The 15978-nt window shown below is 50.4% G+C and overlaps 1 protein-coding gene across 2 annotated transcripts in view; it reads right to left on the reverse strand.

The window, feature by feature from the left end:
- LOC139240823 (formin-like protein 3) overlaps positions 1–15978 on the reverse strand; it is a 196003-nt gene that overhangs the window by 40998 nt on the left and 139027 nt on the right. For both annotated transcript variants that reach the window (XM_070869307.1, XM_070869306.1), the window contains 7 exons: positions 15800–15910; positions 13964–14113; positions 11418–11519; positions 10141–10396; positions 5749–5844; positions 4584–4708; positions 1424–1626 (listed from right to left, as the gene is read on the reverse strand). In XM_070869307.1, coding sequence (XP_070725408.1) covers positions 1424–1626; positions 4584–4708; positions 5749–5844; positions 10141–10396; positions 11418–11519; positions 13964–14113; positions 15800–15910 — 1043 coding nt within the window. The remainder of the gene's footprint in view (positions 1–1423; positions 1627–4583; positions 4709–5748; positions 5845–10140; positions 10397–11417; positions 11520–13963; positions 14114–15799; positions 15911–15978) is intronic.

A 15978-nucleotide genomic window follows, 5' to 3' on the forward strand; every position in this document is an offset into this window, starting at 1 on the left:
CCTTGCATCCAGAAATACGCAGATCTGGGTGACGGGACTCGTCCGCAAGTGTCCCCAGAGGTTGTAGCGTCTGATCCGCGGAGACAAGTGGCTTGTGCAGGCGATCCTGCTCAGACAATAATCTCCATCTGTAAGGGCGCCCGATGGGAGGTCAAACTCCCCAGGTGCTGCTGCAAGGTCAATAACCGAGCAAGACCCCCATCCAGCTTAGTGGTGGGGCAAAGAGGAGGAACCATCTACACTGGCACATGACCTTCTAGTAAGGTGAAGAGTGATTGGCCAGTGCCTGCAGAGGTGCAGCACTCCATCCAGCTCTCTGGAGGGAAGGGAGGAGGAGGGGATGGTGTCAAAACGCAGGTGGAGAAAAATTGCAAAATGTTAAGAGACACACAAAACGTACATTTGTTGGGAAAGTGAAAGTTAATGCAGATTTGAACGCCATTCAGATACCAGCAGCAGCAAACCCCTTAGTACCAAAAGCACTTGGCAGCAAAGCATCAGATTGGTGAATGCTTTAGAAAATCTATCAAAGAAGCATGCAAAGACCAACGGAGAGAGAAACAGGGATGGCCAAAGTGGACCGCGCCGACATGCAGTGAGGTGGACGGATAAGCCGGGGCTGTGGGGTGGGCGGGGCAAACCCATTTACCATCAACAGAGCTAGTTGGGTTTCCCGCAGTCGGAAGCGGCCAATCAGAGGCTTGCAGCCTCGAGTCACATGTCCACAGAACACCTTCGTCACGGAGTGGAGGAGGGGGGAAGGGGGACCGATTCTGCCCCACCAACAATGCCAGCCAGGATAGGCCCCAGAGTTTCTGGGCGAGAGGGAGGGACGAGGCAGCGGGAAACGTCAGTCACTTTCTCAAGTGGACAATGCTGGCAAAAGCCAAAATTGGTCACCGACAAAGCAAAAGCAGGCCTCCCGGACGTGACAGGGTCGACATTCACTCATGAAAACATCGCGTGGGTAACCAGTGAGATCGTTACTGCCATTTTACAGCCCCAATATTTTAGTAGCCTTACAATAAAGCAGAAGCACAACCACATATTAAGAGATGGGTGGGAAGCGGGTCAGGCAACTGCAGAATTAACAGGGGGTTGGGGAAGGGGCATCATAATTCATGGTAAAAATATTTGGTGACACAAATATTGCGCACACAACTGCCCTTCCCTCTCGGTGGTTGCACCGATGCGATAAACCGTAAGTTTTAAATCCACTCCTTCGCGGCAAATCGCATACGGGTGGGAAACTGGGGGGGGGGGGGGGGGGGGGGAGAAAAGAGAGGGGGCGCACAATCCTGGACTGTGTGGTGTGGGCGGGGAACGATTGAGCAAAACGATCTACGCAAATGCACACGGCTGCCAGTCCACAGTTCACACTCAAGTGACACAATCAAAGAGGTCTGAAGGCTTTACAACATACATTTGAATGGCCCTGCAAATCTCTTCAGTTGTCTTGCCAGCCTTGCGCAGTGTAATGGCGAGATTCTTTGCTCGGTTGGCTTCGAGCAGCGTCACTTTACTCAGTGCTTTCTGCGCACTTTTGCTTTTCTGACAGGAGATTTCAATGGAGGGTCCCTGGGCTTTCGTCTTGAAGAGGTCTTCAAATTCATCCATGTCAAGCTCCTACAGCACAAAGTGATTGGATAAATACCTTTATTATTATTTTATACTCGTCGGTCTCCCGTGCTCACGGGCAATCGCTTTTTCAAAGTGTGCCAGCTCTTTCCGCTTGCACCTTTCATCTTGTGCTCCACTTTTCATTCCTCTCTCTCACACACTTTCATTGCTGTCTCTTTGTATGTCTCTTGCTGCCACCCTCTCTTTCTGAAAGCACGCCTTGCAGGTCCCCCCACTCTCCCCATCTCAGTCACAAATCTGACGGCGACAAGGACAGGGATCGGGCGGGATGGGAGGGCCGAACTGGGCCTGGGAGAGAAGCTGTAACACGGGCAGCTGAGGGAGAAACTGGAGGGTGGGGCTCGGGCTGGGAAGGAGGTTCAGGAGAGTGGGTGCCTGGGAAGCGGGAGGTGAGGTGGTCTGGATTGGGGAGAGCAGGATGGGGTTGGAGTCTGGGCTTGAAGCGAGTGGGCGGAGAGGAGCCTTGGGGTTTAGCTCCAATTCCTCTTGCCGTTGTGATCGATGCCGAGTTACAGTCCTGATTGGCCTAATAATGAGATTGCAGCAGGTGGGGGTGGGAGAAGTCACATGGAATAAATATGTTCTCATTCCTGGGATGCAGGCGTCACTGGCAAGCCCAGCATTTATTGCCCTCGAGAAGGTGGCGGTGAGCCGCCATTTCAGAGGGCAATTAAGAGTCAACCCCATTGCTGTGGGTCTGGAGTCACATACAGGCCAGACCAGGTAAGGGCGGCAGATTTCCTTCCCTAAAGGGCATTAGTGAACCAGATGGGTTTTTACACCAATCCGGTCGTTTCATGATCACCATTACTGATACTAGCTTTTTATTTCCGATTTATTTAATTAACTGAATTTAAATTCCCCAGCTGCCGTGGTGGGATCTGAACTCACGTCTCTGGATTACTGGTCCAGTCACATAACCACAATGCTACCCGTACCCTGAAGGGATGTGGAACACTGTGACCCGAGGCTGGGAGGGTATGGTGAGTCCTGGGGCTGGTTCGGCAGTGGGGCCTGCGGTTTAGGCCTGGAGGGAGCTGGGCTGAGCAAAGAGGCAGCAGGAAGAGGTCCGTCAGCACAGGGGGACCTGCCTCATCAAAATTGCAGGGCATGCGACAGCAAGGTGAGTCCCAGGGAACGACAGGGGAGTCAAGGGTTATGGGGAGTGGGCAGGGAAGTGGAGTTGAGTCCATGGTCAGATCAGCCATGATCTTATTGAATGGCGGAGCAGGCTCGAGGGACCGAATGGTCTGCTCCTGATCCTATTTCGCATGTTCTAAGGTACCAGGGAGAGGAGCTGAGGTGCAGGAAGCACGACATGGGCGCAAGGAGCAGAGTCTCGGACTTGGGAGAGCTGCTGGATTGAAGCCTGGAGACGTGGCAGTAAGGTGCTCCTAAAACCACAATGGTGTAGCGAGGGAGTGGAGATGGGTGGTCCTCTGTGGTAGAATGGGGAGCCGAGCTGGAGTACTTCAGGTGGGCTTCAGTTAAGAGAGCAGAAGCTTTGCAAGGAGCAAAGCCTGGACAGAGTGGGGAAAGGCTTAACAGGAGGAGAAGAATGAACAACTATCGTGGCAGCCAAAAACAAGTGGATTGCTTCACCCCCTCCCAAAGATCTGATTGGCCCATGACCGTTGCATTGTGTGGTTTGCATGAACCAATCGACAACGTTAGAGGCTCACTACGCTATTACAGACACCAGGGCCTCGATTTTGAGTTGGGGGCGGGATCGGTGCGTGCGGGGGAGGGGCCAAGGCGAGCGACAAACTCGCAGGTCGAGGCTTGAAGAGGTTGTGACTCGGTGCCTGGCCAGTGAACAGGAGCCAGAAATCCAGGCAAGGAAGGCCCAAGATTTTCCATGTGGGTTCCAGGGGAGAATTCGGATTCCTCCCGGTCCCACGAGGGAAACTTCGAAAAACATTTCAAGCTGACCTCGACGGGCCTCTCCTGGCCCGCAATCCAAACCGAGGCAGGTTTGTCCCGGTGGGGAAGCCAGCATTGCTCCCCCGCCCAGGCCTCGGGCTAGCATCGCAGATCAGGCCCCGTTGACATCATCAGAGGCCGACCTGCATACTTAAGAGAGGACCCCGCCGGCTTGGGAGAGGGTGTCCTTGCTGCCTGCAATTTAAAATAACAGTTGGTCATATCAAGGTGGGAAATGATTGGGCAAGTCTCCCACTCCATTTTAACTTCCTACCTCACCGGCCTAGTTTCCACCAGACTGGAGGCACATTGGGGGGGGGGTGGGGGTTAAAATCAAGGCCAAGGTTCTTAATGCAGATAGATATTCTATACAAATCTTGCGCTGATCAAGGTAATCAGATTGTTATTGGGCAGAAATCAGATTCTTCCCCACTCTCTGTAGCCGGTGCGTCTCGGCAAGGTTGAGCACTGGGTAGATGCCTCACCCCAACAAGTGCATCAACCCACACCTCCTGAAACGTCATGCTCCGGCAGGATGCTTCCGAATACCTCAGACAGCTATGTTCGTGTTCTTCATCCATTCTGTGTCCACCTTACCAAGGGTATGGATTGTAGGATCTTGCCCACTGTCTACCCTCCCTGTGCACTTTTCCTGTAGTTATACTGGGTGTTGTATGTACTTGTGCATGTCTGCAATCAACATCGAGCCATGTCATCAAACCAACGTGAAGCAAATCTTGGGCTGTTGAGGTTCATACCCAGGACTGGGGAGCTGAATGGATGGGACAAATGCCCATAATCCAGAATAGGAGAGAGAATTAATAAAGGCAAATTTAATCGGGCCATTTGCATTGCTGAATATTATTTGGGGGGCCGGTGCCCAAGATGATTTGTCTCAAGCCCTTTTTGGAGCTCTCGTCTCCCTGTGGCATGATCTAACTTGCTTGTCGTAGTCTTGTTTGAAGCAAAGAGACAGGGGAGGAAAAAAAAAAAATCATCAAATCAATCAACCAGCTTACCTCTAAGATTTTTTCATCATCGATTTCAGTGAAGACCGTCCCATTGATCTGGTTGGGTTTCAGAGCCATCCAGTTAAATACCGGCAAGCGGAATTTCGTTTTGATTGGTTTCTTTATCCGGATAGCTGAAACGAGAAAGGAAAGGACTTAGCTCAGGCCGCAAGACTAATGGCAGAGCGAGGCCTGTGGCTCAGTCGCAGCATTGCTGCGTCGGAGGCAGAAGGTGCAGGGTTCAAGTCCCAGTCCAGACAGTCCCTGCAAGTGGAAACTGGGATCTTCACGCCTGGGTTGTATGGGTTGTGGGAAGCCCATATACCCCTCCCGTAATCGCCCGACCGCTATCGAAAAAGAGTGTCACGACCATGGAAGGCGTGTTCCCGTCACGGCCTGTCAGCCTAGTTTTGGAAGTCGTGTAGAATAGACAGAAGGAGGCCATTCTGCCCATCGTGCCGAGGCTAGCTCCACAATGCCGCCCTCGACTGCAATCGCATTTCTCGGTTATCTCTCCATAGCCTTTGCTATTTTGCTTCAAGTGATTATCTGACTCCCTCTTAAATGTTGTGGTCGATGCTTCATCAGTTGACGCCCTGTATGGTGGCATTGTGGTTATGTTACTGGACTGATAATCCCGGGCCTGGACTAATAATCTGGAAACGCAAGTTCAAATCCCACCACAGCAGTGGGAGGAATTTACATTTTTTTTTTTTTTTTTAAATCACATGTCAAAGCAGGAGTCGGCCATTTAGCGTTTCGAGCTGGTGATCATGGCTGATCTGTGATCTATCTCCATATAGCTGCCTTGACCCCACATCCCCATCACTCAAATATAAAATTAACTGATCTCGCATTATGTGGCATTTGCGGAAGAGAGTCCCAAACTTCTACCACCCTTTGTGTGTAGAAGTGTTTGCTAATTTCACTCCTGAAAGGTCTGGCTCCAATCTTTAGACTACCCCCTTGCCCCCGCCTGAGTCCTCGACTCCCCAACCAGCGGGAATACTTTCTCTCTATCTACCCTATCTGTTCCCCTTAATATCCTGAAAACTTCCATCAGATCACCCCTTAACCTTCTAAATTCCAGGGATGACAACTGAGTGGCTTGCTCTTTGATAAAGGTAGGTTCAACAATACGTCTCAACAGTATAGTTAACACATGGACCGTTACCTGACAATCCATGACTGAGGATAGCTGATAGAGCACTACCAGGTAATGGTGGAGCACCAGGAGGTGGTGGTGGTGGCGGCGGCGGTGGGGCTTGACCTGTAGGAAAAGACAAACGTTATTAAAATCCCCGAGTCCGTACCTGTCGTACATTTACATTCTTGCATTCCTATAGCGCCTTTCATCACCACCGGACGTCACAGCCAATGAAGTACTTTTAGAGTGCAGTCACTGTTGTAATGTGGGAAATGCAGCAGATAATTTGCGCACAGCAAGCTCCCACAAACAGCAATGAGATAATGACCAGATAATCTGTTTCAGTGATGTTGATTGAGGGATAAATATTGGCCCCAGGACACCGGGGATAACTCCCCTGCTCTTCTTCGAAATAGTGCCGTGGGATCTTTTACGTCCACCTGAGAGGGCAGACAGGGTCTCTGTTTAACGTCTCATCCAAAAGACGGCACCTCCGACAGTGCAGCACTCCCTCAGCACTGCAGTGTAGCCTAGATTTATGTGCTCAAGTCCCTGGAGTGGTACTTGAACCCACAACCTTCTGCCTCAGAGGCGAGGGTGCTGCCCACTGAGCCACGGCAGACACGAACTTGTGACTATATCCCAGCGTATCATTCCCACTGGCACACTTCCTTTCACCCGAAGGATGAGACAATTCAGGAAGAGGGCTGCTCCAGAGGTACCATCAGTGCCAATCTATGATGGCATATTTGTATGCCAGCAGGCTGGAGATATTGAGAACTGCACAATCATTGAAATAAAAAGAGAGGTCCATCTTGCCAATGGAGAGCAACCCATTGCCCTGGAGCTAATAATCTGCAGTCATCCATGGAACTTTTGATTTCTTGGCCTGAATGAGGTACACATTTTGGTCAAGTCACCTTACCCAGAGTATAAGAGTAAAGACATCTTCCTGCAATTATATAGGGCCCTGGAGTACTGTGTAGTTTTGGTTTCCTTACCGAAGGAAGGATATACTTGCGATAGAGGGAGTGCAACCAAGGTTCACCAGACTGATTCCTGGGATAGCGGGGGGCGGGGGGGGGGGGGGGGGGGATTGCTCTATGAGGAGAGATTGTGCAGACTAGGCCTATATTCTCTAGAGTTTAGAAGAATGAGAGGTGATCTCATTGAAACGTACAAAATTCTTACAGGGCTTGACAGGGTAGATGCAGGGAGGATGTTTCCCCCCGGGCTGGGGAGTCTAGAACCAGGGGTCACAGTCTCAGGATAAGGGGTCGGCCATTTAGGACTGAGATGAGGAGAAACTTCTTCACTCAAAGGGTGGTGAATCTTTGAAATTCTCTACTCCAGAGGGCTGTGGAGGCTCAGTCTTTGAGTATCTTCAAGACAGAGATTGATAGATTTTTCGATATTAAGGGAAACAAGGGATATGGGGATAGTGCAGGAAAGTGGAGTTGAGGGAAAAGATCAGCCATGCTCTTATTGAATGGTGGAGCAGGCTCAAGGGGCTGAGTGGCCTACTCCTGCTCCTAATTCTTGTTATGTTCTAGAATGCACTCCAGGAAGGAGAAGCAATATCACCCCCTGGTGGTGAAGAAATGAAATGTTCCAAGCGGCACCATTCGGAGTAAAATATTCCCATCTTAAATAGCATCAAGAATGCCTTTAAGTCCCATCTGTACAGTAAACTCACAATAGTGCCAAGCTAGTACTGAACCCTGGCCCCTTCTAATAAGGCAGCAGATTAGGGCCAAAGTAAACACAATGCCATAAGATGCATCTGACCATAACATTCATCAGTGGCATTGAGGGGGGGGGGGGGGGGGGGGGGGGATATGTTCAAGCGGTTCTGGGCTCCATATTAGAAAAAGGATTATAGAGGCACCAGTTAAGGTGCAAGAAAGATTTACGAGGATGATACCAGAACTGAGGTGTCATAACCATCAGCAAAGACTGGTTCATTTTCTCTCGAAAAGATAAGGCTGAGGGGTGACCCAATATAGGTCTTTAAAATTATGAAGGGGTTCAATAGGGCAGACAATCAGATCTGCCCACTTGAGGGGAAAATCTGAACCAGGGGCCATAAACAAAAGATAGTCACCGATAAATCCAATAGGGAACTCAGGAGAAAATTCTTCACCCAGAGAGCGGTGAGAATGTGGAGCTCGCTACCACACGGAGTGGTTGAGGTGAATAGTATCGATGCATTTAAGGGGAAGCTAGATAAACACGAGGGAGAAAGGAATAGAAGGTTATTCAGATAGAGTTCGATGAAGTAGGGTGGGAGGAGGTTCTTGTGAACTTGTTTCTGTGCTGTAATGTCTATGTAATCAAACATTCACTGATCTGCGAAAGGTTGGAAAATTCCTCCTACCAGTTAACCAGGGCAGAGGTGACTTAAGCTCTGAGCCATGGGTGTGTGTTTTTCTCTTTGTCTCTGATCATTTGGGATTTCCATTCTCAGCTTTCATGCTACATTTGATCTTTTGTGGCCTATTTCTAACTCCTCATCTGGGCTAAAAGGTGGATTAAGTCATATTTACATTTCATTTCCTCTGGTGAAATTTAGTACGGCTGCTTAATTAATTAAGCTCACTTAGGCAAGTTGTTTTGCTTTTTTTTTTTTTTTAAAAAAGTTCCACTTGCAAAACACTGAGTAACATCTTCGGCTCTTTGAACATTGCTGACTTCTGATCTCATCGCAGCCAAGCGCAGAGTCAGGCAGAGACAAGGGACCTTCATTTCCTTTGCACTAGTAGGAGCAGTGTTGACACACGCGGCCCACAGGTACCAAGTTTCAAAATTAATTTCAGCCAGATTACAGGGCAGCCTGGAAATCAGCCTCACCTCCCAACTGATTGCATTTTTGGAAAGAGGCGAGGAAGGATTGCCCGACACTGGGAAGGAATTTAAGGCAAGAGGAAAGATTTAAAGGAACGTTGGGCTGGCTTCTTCTGATAAAGGCAAGATCAGATTGAAGTCATGAGGGGAATGGACAGGGTTGATTCTCTGTGGTAGAGGCTTCAAATCCCAGGGGATTGTTAAAATGGGAAAGGAGCAAGGAGGGAAATCCGGTGGTATCTTTTTACACAAAGGGCAATTAGAGTAATAAATTACCGGGGAAGGGCACTGAAGCAGACAGTATAAATGGGTGGAAGAAGCAATTGTGTGTTTTGTGGAGAGGGAAGGGATTGAGGGGATGTGGTGAGAAGGTGGATGATCTGTCAGAATGTCAGAGAGAATGGGCTTGTTCAGCTTAACATTCACTTCCCCTGCTGTCGAAGTGTTTGGAACAGATTTGAGGAGTGATGGCAGTTGCTTTTAGCAAGACCAGTATATTATTTGCGATTTTGGTTCTCTTTGGAAAGCCAAGCGATTCCGAATATTGGTTCCGTGCACAGGTCACAAAGCGCGGCGACGCCTTGAAATCACCGAGAGTCAGCAGGACTCAATGTTTACCTGCTGATCCAGTGGGAACACTGCGGTGGGGGGGGTTAAAATCAGGTTTGGGAACTGGCCCCCCGCCATTCCTGAACCGTTTACGTCAGTCGCCATTTAACTGGCACCCGGCCCTCAGCAAGTGAGGGCCTAATTGAAATGGCAAAGTCACAGCCCAATGACATAATTCGGACGCGCACGCCATTTCAACTGCGGGCCGACTAAGGGCTGCACGGTCCAGGAACCTGCCAGCGAAAGGCGGCAGCATCGCGGCCAGAAGAGGCATGGGTACGTTTAGGGTCCTTGTGCACCAGGAAGCCTTGGGGCCTCTCCTGCCCGGACTTCCTCTGCCATCCTCACCCCCCAGCCCCGATCTGGCATACTGTAAGAAATCGTGAATTGGAAGAAATAACTCGACACCAAAAAGTCTCTTCAGACTGGGGTTAGAATTGAAGATTCATTCCATGGTACAACAGCTAAAGCAACTTGAACAGCGTGAAGATCAGTAACTGATAACGGGCAGCTCCAAACATCTGAAGGCCAAGAATGACCTGTCTTCTCCAACCTTGGGAGGATGTGAAGAGGAGGGTTTCACCCAAGAGTTGAGACAAAGAATTCGACATACCATTGGTTAAATGTTCTTACCATTATCCTACATCAGGCCCACCCCTAGAGAATAAAAGAAAGACCTAGAAGGCATTTTAGGGCAGACGGTGATGGTAAGAACTGTTCGTGCCACCAGCTGCCTGTCCGATCGGGACTAGTACCAGCGACTTGTCACGGTCAGGTGCCCATTTGTGGGTCCCAGAACACGGCCTTCCGCCACACGATTTCCCACAATCCGCCCCGTGCCATTCCCACAGATCGCTTCAGTTTCCGTTCTTGCCCCTCCCCACGCCGAGATTCCTACCTCGAGTCTATGAGGGACACCCCCTCCGCCCCCTTTTACTCCCTGAATGGTGAGGAGCATAGCTTTACCTGGCAACGGTGGAGCTAGTGGTGGTGGAGGAGGGGTTGGTGCAGCAGGTGCTGCAGGAATACTTTGGCTCAGTTCCGAACCCATGACCGACCGAGACAGCATGGAATAATCTCCGTCGGGACAATCCCCAACGGACACACGTTGCAGATCCGGTCTCTGTTTCCCCAGGTGAAACTGCCGCTGGAAAGCCTCGTCTTTCTCCTGAATCATCTTCCGCAGCGTGTGCACCTGGCTGCTGGCATCTTTGTACGTTTCCTGTCAGGGCACAGAGAGTGGGCATGGCTTGCGGTCAAACAGTGCTCGACGACACGTTGCGTTACTCTCCAACCAACTCAAATTGTTCCAACACTCAACAAGGAGCCTTCCACACCTGCCCGCATCTCCGCCAACCAGGGGTGCTGGATGGTCTAAGCGAGACACCTGGTCTACAACAGACATCAAAGACGCTCAGGAATTAGCTTCCAGCGTGGCTTCAAGGAAGCTGAATGCTCTGCACAGGTTGAACCTCCCTTACCCGGGACTCCCTCACCCGGGACTCCCTCATCTGGAACCACCCCTCGTCCGGCACCATCCCCGGCCACCGGGTGGCGCATGCGCAGAACTCCGGCATGAACAAATCGAAGTCTTTCCTCACTACTGACTCGCGCAATCGCTGGCCTGACCCCGCGATCCACCCCACCCCAACCCCCCGCCCCACAATCTCTCTGCCGCACTCCCAGCCCCAATATCCCCTTGCTCAGTACGTGTACCATCCAATTTAATGTGACCACCCCTCGTCTGGAAAAATCCCTTATCCGGAACATGCCAGGTCCCGAGGGTTCTGGATAAGGGAGGTTTAACCTGTACTTGGAAGCAATGGTCAAGGAGTTTTGGTGGATTTGAACAGTCTTCGATATTTGACTGATTTCCGAGTACAACAGAGAAATACAGCAAAGCTGGTCAAGCCAAGAGGGCGTGTATCGTGGCCCAGATTATCCCGCCGCCGTCTACGGTGTATCTACAGCATAGGGACACCTGAACAGCGCAAAAGAAAGAGGAAATTATGGAGTTAAGTGATTTAAGCCAGTAATTAGGCCACTCCATATTTTCCCGAGACATGTACGCACTTCCGCCATTACCCTTGCTGAAAACAGTTAGTCGATAATCATTGCTCCGCCCACTCCTTGAAATCAACGACGGTCGCTGCTCTGCACAAGCTTGCTATTTTATTTTTTTTATTTTTATTAATTAGTTTGAGATATCAAGATACTACACAATCCCAGCCTGGAGACCCTACCTTTATCGTTTCCAGTTCATTATCTCGATGTAGTAGCTGCTTTTCCAGTTCTGCCACCCTCATCATATTTTCATTCTCCAGTTCCTGAAGCTTCTCCGATAACTGGGAGGAGAGAGAGAGAGAGAGAGAGAGACAGAGAGAGAGAGAGACAGAGACAGAGACAGAGACAGAGACGAGAGAGATTCAAGTTCGATTACTCAAACAAAAGCCGTTTCTTTTAAACAGATAATTCAACCAGTTACATTCGCAATGACAGATTGGGATTCCGAATGGCTAGTGTTATGGGACTGCTCAAGGTACCATTCTCCCAGAAATGCAGATCCCAATCTCCAAACCACGGAGGCCAGATAGTCCTTTAGTCCTTGACCTACGAGCTCATCATATGCTGCATAATGCAACCTCAACCTGACTAACTTACTGGCAGCCCGTTGCTTCCAAACCAGAATGTTGTGTGTTCAAATTACATCTGGAGTGTATGTAGGTGTGGAGCATAGTATACCCAATACTAATAGCCCAGGGATAACCAAGGTACAGACCTTTTGATAAGGTATCAAACTATCTCTATCTGCCATACTGCAAGTCATCATCCAGTGACCTTTCTTCTCAGGAGTCATGTCCAAGAAATAAGAAAGAGAAATAAGAGCTATACCAATATTTTCTGCAGAACTCTGTCCAGTATCCATTGTTTATTAAGTAACATAAATAACAGAATCTCACGGAGTTCATCTGCTTTACTTTAAAAGGTTTCCAAATGCAGGCTACAAGCAGGGAGCTTTGCCCAGTAGCCGAGCTCATCAGCAACTTGGGCATTAAAAGGGTGTTTCCCCCCCACCTTCTTTGAACATTTTTGTTTATTCATTATACAGGTTCAACGTCTCAAATTTGCCAATCTCGGGACCGAGACCGTGCTGGTTTTCGGATTTTTCTGGATTTCGGACAAGAAAATCTATGGGCCGGACGGGCCCGGCGCGGCCTCGCAAAAGCCGGTTTTCGGGGCACGATGCGCACGCGCCGAAAACCGGCTTTTTCGATCTGTCAAGATTTCTTCGAAGAGCCGGGTCGAGGGTCATTTGGCAAGGCTCAGACAGATCGCACGCCATTTCTCCGAAGAGTCGGGTCAAAGGTCATTGGGCAAGGTTTAGACAGATCGCATGCCATTTCTCCGAAGAACCGTTTTTTGGACAATAATTCCGGACTACTGAATATCAAATGGGATTCTCTCAAAAATGCCCCGTTTTCGGGCAATTCCTATTTGCGGACAGCCTGAGTTGAGACCTGTACAAACATTGCCAATGGGGAGCGGGGAGAAAAGGGTTATTTGATTGTGCGGGGGCAGTTAGAGGTCATATGATGAGAACTCCAAGAATACGGCCAGAGTTAGCAACCCTACCACAGAACCCCCTTCGCCTACCTTCTGAAACAGAGTGGCAATCAATGTTCCCTTTAAGCTGCGTGGCCGTGCAGAGTTCTGCAGTTCCCGCACAGCAGTCTCAGCGACTTTTCAGCAGGAAAACATAGGGGCCGCGCACCAAAGAAAATTGAAGGGAACATTGGTGTGCATTAGTGTACAGCAATGGAAATAACGTTCTAGCAAGTCCAGTAAGGAAAAATTGGAGAATTTTTATGATACCGTGCTTGCAGCGCACAATATGAATAGCCTTCCAGAGAGAGAAATTTCATGAGTTTACAGATCCTTCCCCCACCCCACCATCCCCCACCCACCCCTCCCCGCTCTGGGGACCCAGTTCGAAAGCCGGTAACTTGGATCCCTTGCAGCCTCGAGTGCCAGGCACCCAAGACTGCACCAACGCAACAGTGCAGGAACCCGTGCTGTGTGAGGGGTTCGCGCTCTGCTATGTGAATGACCAGCATTCTACGTAAAAGGGAGAGAAGTCCAAGAACGATGTTACAGTTCAGGGGGTCGAAATTGGGTTTGGTACGCTGCCCGTTACCGCGCGCAGGAGGCGGCTAATGGGCGGCAAAGGCCGACCGTCGACGCCTCATCCTCGATTCAGTCGGCTCTTTGGCAGAGGCGCCAAGAGGCAACGCTGGGTCAGCTAACACCACCCGCGTGGTGAGGTCATCCTGCGTACAACTCCTCTTTGACGCCTCTATCGCGACATTTGCTTTGTACGGCTGCCGTAACAGGAGGCCGTACAGCCCGAGAAAAGTGGTGGTTAAAGAGCGGATCTCGGGCGGAATTGCCCAGAAAGGAAGGTAAGTTTTTCTCTTTAATTCTATATGTTTTCAGAGTGGGGTAGTGTGTGTGTGGATCGGAGAAGTTTCAGTTATTTCTTTTTTGTTCTTTCCGGTTTTTTTCCAGCGCGGCGGCAGCCTCCCGTGGGGAAATTCAGTCGGCCTCCTGAGCTCCCGCCCGAGGACGAGAGTGCAACGACACTTTTTAGCGCTGCGCTCTCATCTTTGGGCGTAAAAGCTGAATTTAGGACTTTGAGGCTGCACCGAACGCCCGGCGGCAAAAATCAGCACTCGGGCGGTAACACCTCCTCAAACACGGTGGGACCCAATTTCAACCCCCAGGTACTCACATGTGAGAAGTGTTCTTCCAGTTCGTCCACTTTCTCCAAAGCGGCGTTCTTCGTCTCTGCGTCCTCGAGGAGGCCTCCCACGTCAAACACATTGTCCAGGTAGGCCTGGATCTGAACCTGCAGTTTGTCACTCTCCGTGTGCTTGGATTTCTGGAGAGAAAATTAATGGTCACCTTTATCAGGGCTGCAATAACGCACTTTTATTGCCACTAAATAACTGGCTTGAAATCGTGCTCGTCTGTTCCCAAAACAAGAACGGAAGATGGGGTGACAAGGCCATTGACGTAGTTTGGAATTTCAGGAATGCTGATTAAAAATACTGGCAATGCACAGCAAAGATTGAAGTTGTTTTGAAGATATCAATGTGCTGAGCAGGGAGGACATTTTCCACCCACACAATAATTGGGGTCATTTTGGGGTCTCCACATGACACGATTGGCAGCCATGGCTTAAATAGGACTGCAAACTCATATTCTTTATCATTGTGACTTGGGAGGGACTTGCCATCTTGTTAACCATGCCTTCAGCAATACATTCTTCCCTCAAGACTGTTCACTGGATACCATGGCTTGAACTCAGCCATATATATCATATTACCCACGTGTCCTTCTTTTAGAGAGGCAGCTTGCAAAAAAAAAAGACAGCAAGCTGTGGAGATTAAGGGGGCAAAATTCAGTTATGGCCCATTTGGGGGCGGTAACTGAGTGGGGGGGAACTTCCTGTGCCAGGCGTGGAAGTCCCGCCCCAGCTGCAAAATTGCGGTTACCGGCCCTCACAGGAAGGGGAGCACAATGTTGCGCCCGCCACTTCCTTTTGGGGCGGGTCCGGGGGTGCTATGCGGTTGGGTTTGGCAGAGCTACGCGACTTCTCCACGCAGTGCTGACATGTTTCAGCGCCCCTCCCCTTCCGCTAAAGGGGAAGGGTCGCTGCGAACTCTGCAGGCCCTTTTGAAGGCCTCCACTGGGCTGCCAGGGCTAAGGGTTGCCGTGGCCACAGCCCGGCACTGAGCCGGAACGCCGGCCTGCACGATCGCGACCCGGACCCCGAGAAAGGAGCGGCAAACGGCCCGACCGGCGAGTCGGGAAAAAACAAAGATGGCGGCACGCGGGGCAGCGCACCTCCCCTTCAATGTTCGCCCCGCGACGGGTGACCGGCCTGGTGCGCGAGCCAGGGCATCGGCCACAGGGCGCTCGCCAATTTCCGCCACCGGGCAAAAAGGGGTCGGCGTGCACGCCGATTACGTCATTGCCAGAGGCGCAGCAGCCCAGGGTGTTACTGGCGGGCGTGGACGCAGCGCTACCATGTTCACGCCTCCAGTAACTCCCGGTAGGAACCCCACCCCACCGGGCAAAAACAGTTTTGCACCTGGTTAGAGCCCCACGGAGGCACCAGCGGTAAGTGCAAGTCAGGGGGCTTTCGGGCCCCTCGATCTTTTATTCTCTTCTTTTTCTGCACTCGCTGTACAACCCAATCCCTCTGGTCAACATTTTAAGCAAAGCACGTGCATTCCTGATGTCGTATTGCGACAGGACGCAACGGGGTCCTCCAGAATTCTTAAAGCAACACTGCGAATGTGCTGGACATTACTAAGGGGAGGCACTAATGTTGGTGTCAAGAGCCGTGTCAGTTTGATAATATCCCGCTGGCACACCAGTACGAAGAATTTCCGAAGTGTGGGGTTTATAAAGCCGGAGTGCAAGATCTATTTTCATTTGAAATGTGTGAGGGGCCCCTTCAATTGGCTTCAGTATCCCTGCACTTGAGTGGGAAAAAGAAGAAACGGTCAGTGTTAACAGGGACCATGCTTTTCGCTCCTGTGACGGTTTGCACACTCACCTCCAGGAATTCGTCAAGGCCCAGCTTGGTGAACTCGAACTGCAAGTGGACCCGGAAGTTCATGTCCTCCACAGAATGGACCACGATGTTGATGAACTGCATGCACGCCACCTAGCCGAAAGCAAGGGGGTAGAGAAGAAGCTTAGAGACAACGTCAGAGTAACATCCACGAGATAAAA

The sequence above is a fragment of the Pristiophorus japonicus genome, chromosome X, assembly GCF_044704955.1.
Source record: "Pristiophorus japonicus isolate sPriJap1 chromosome X, sPriJap1.hap1, whole genome shotgun sequence".
In the NCBI taxonomy this organism is placed as follows: domain Eukaryota; kingdom Metazoa; phylum Chordata; class Chondrichthyes; family Pristiophoridae; genus Pristiophorus; species Pristiophorus japonicus.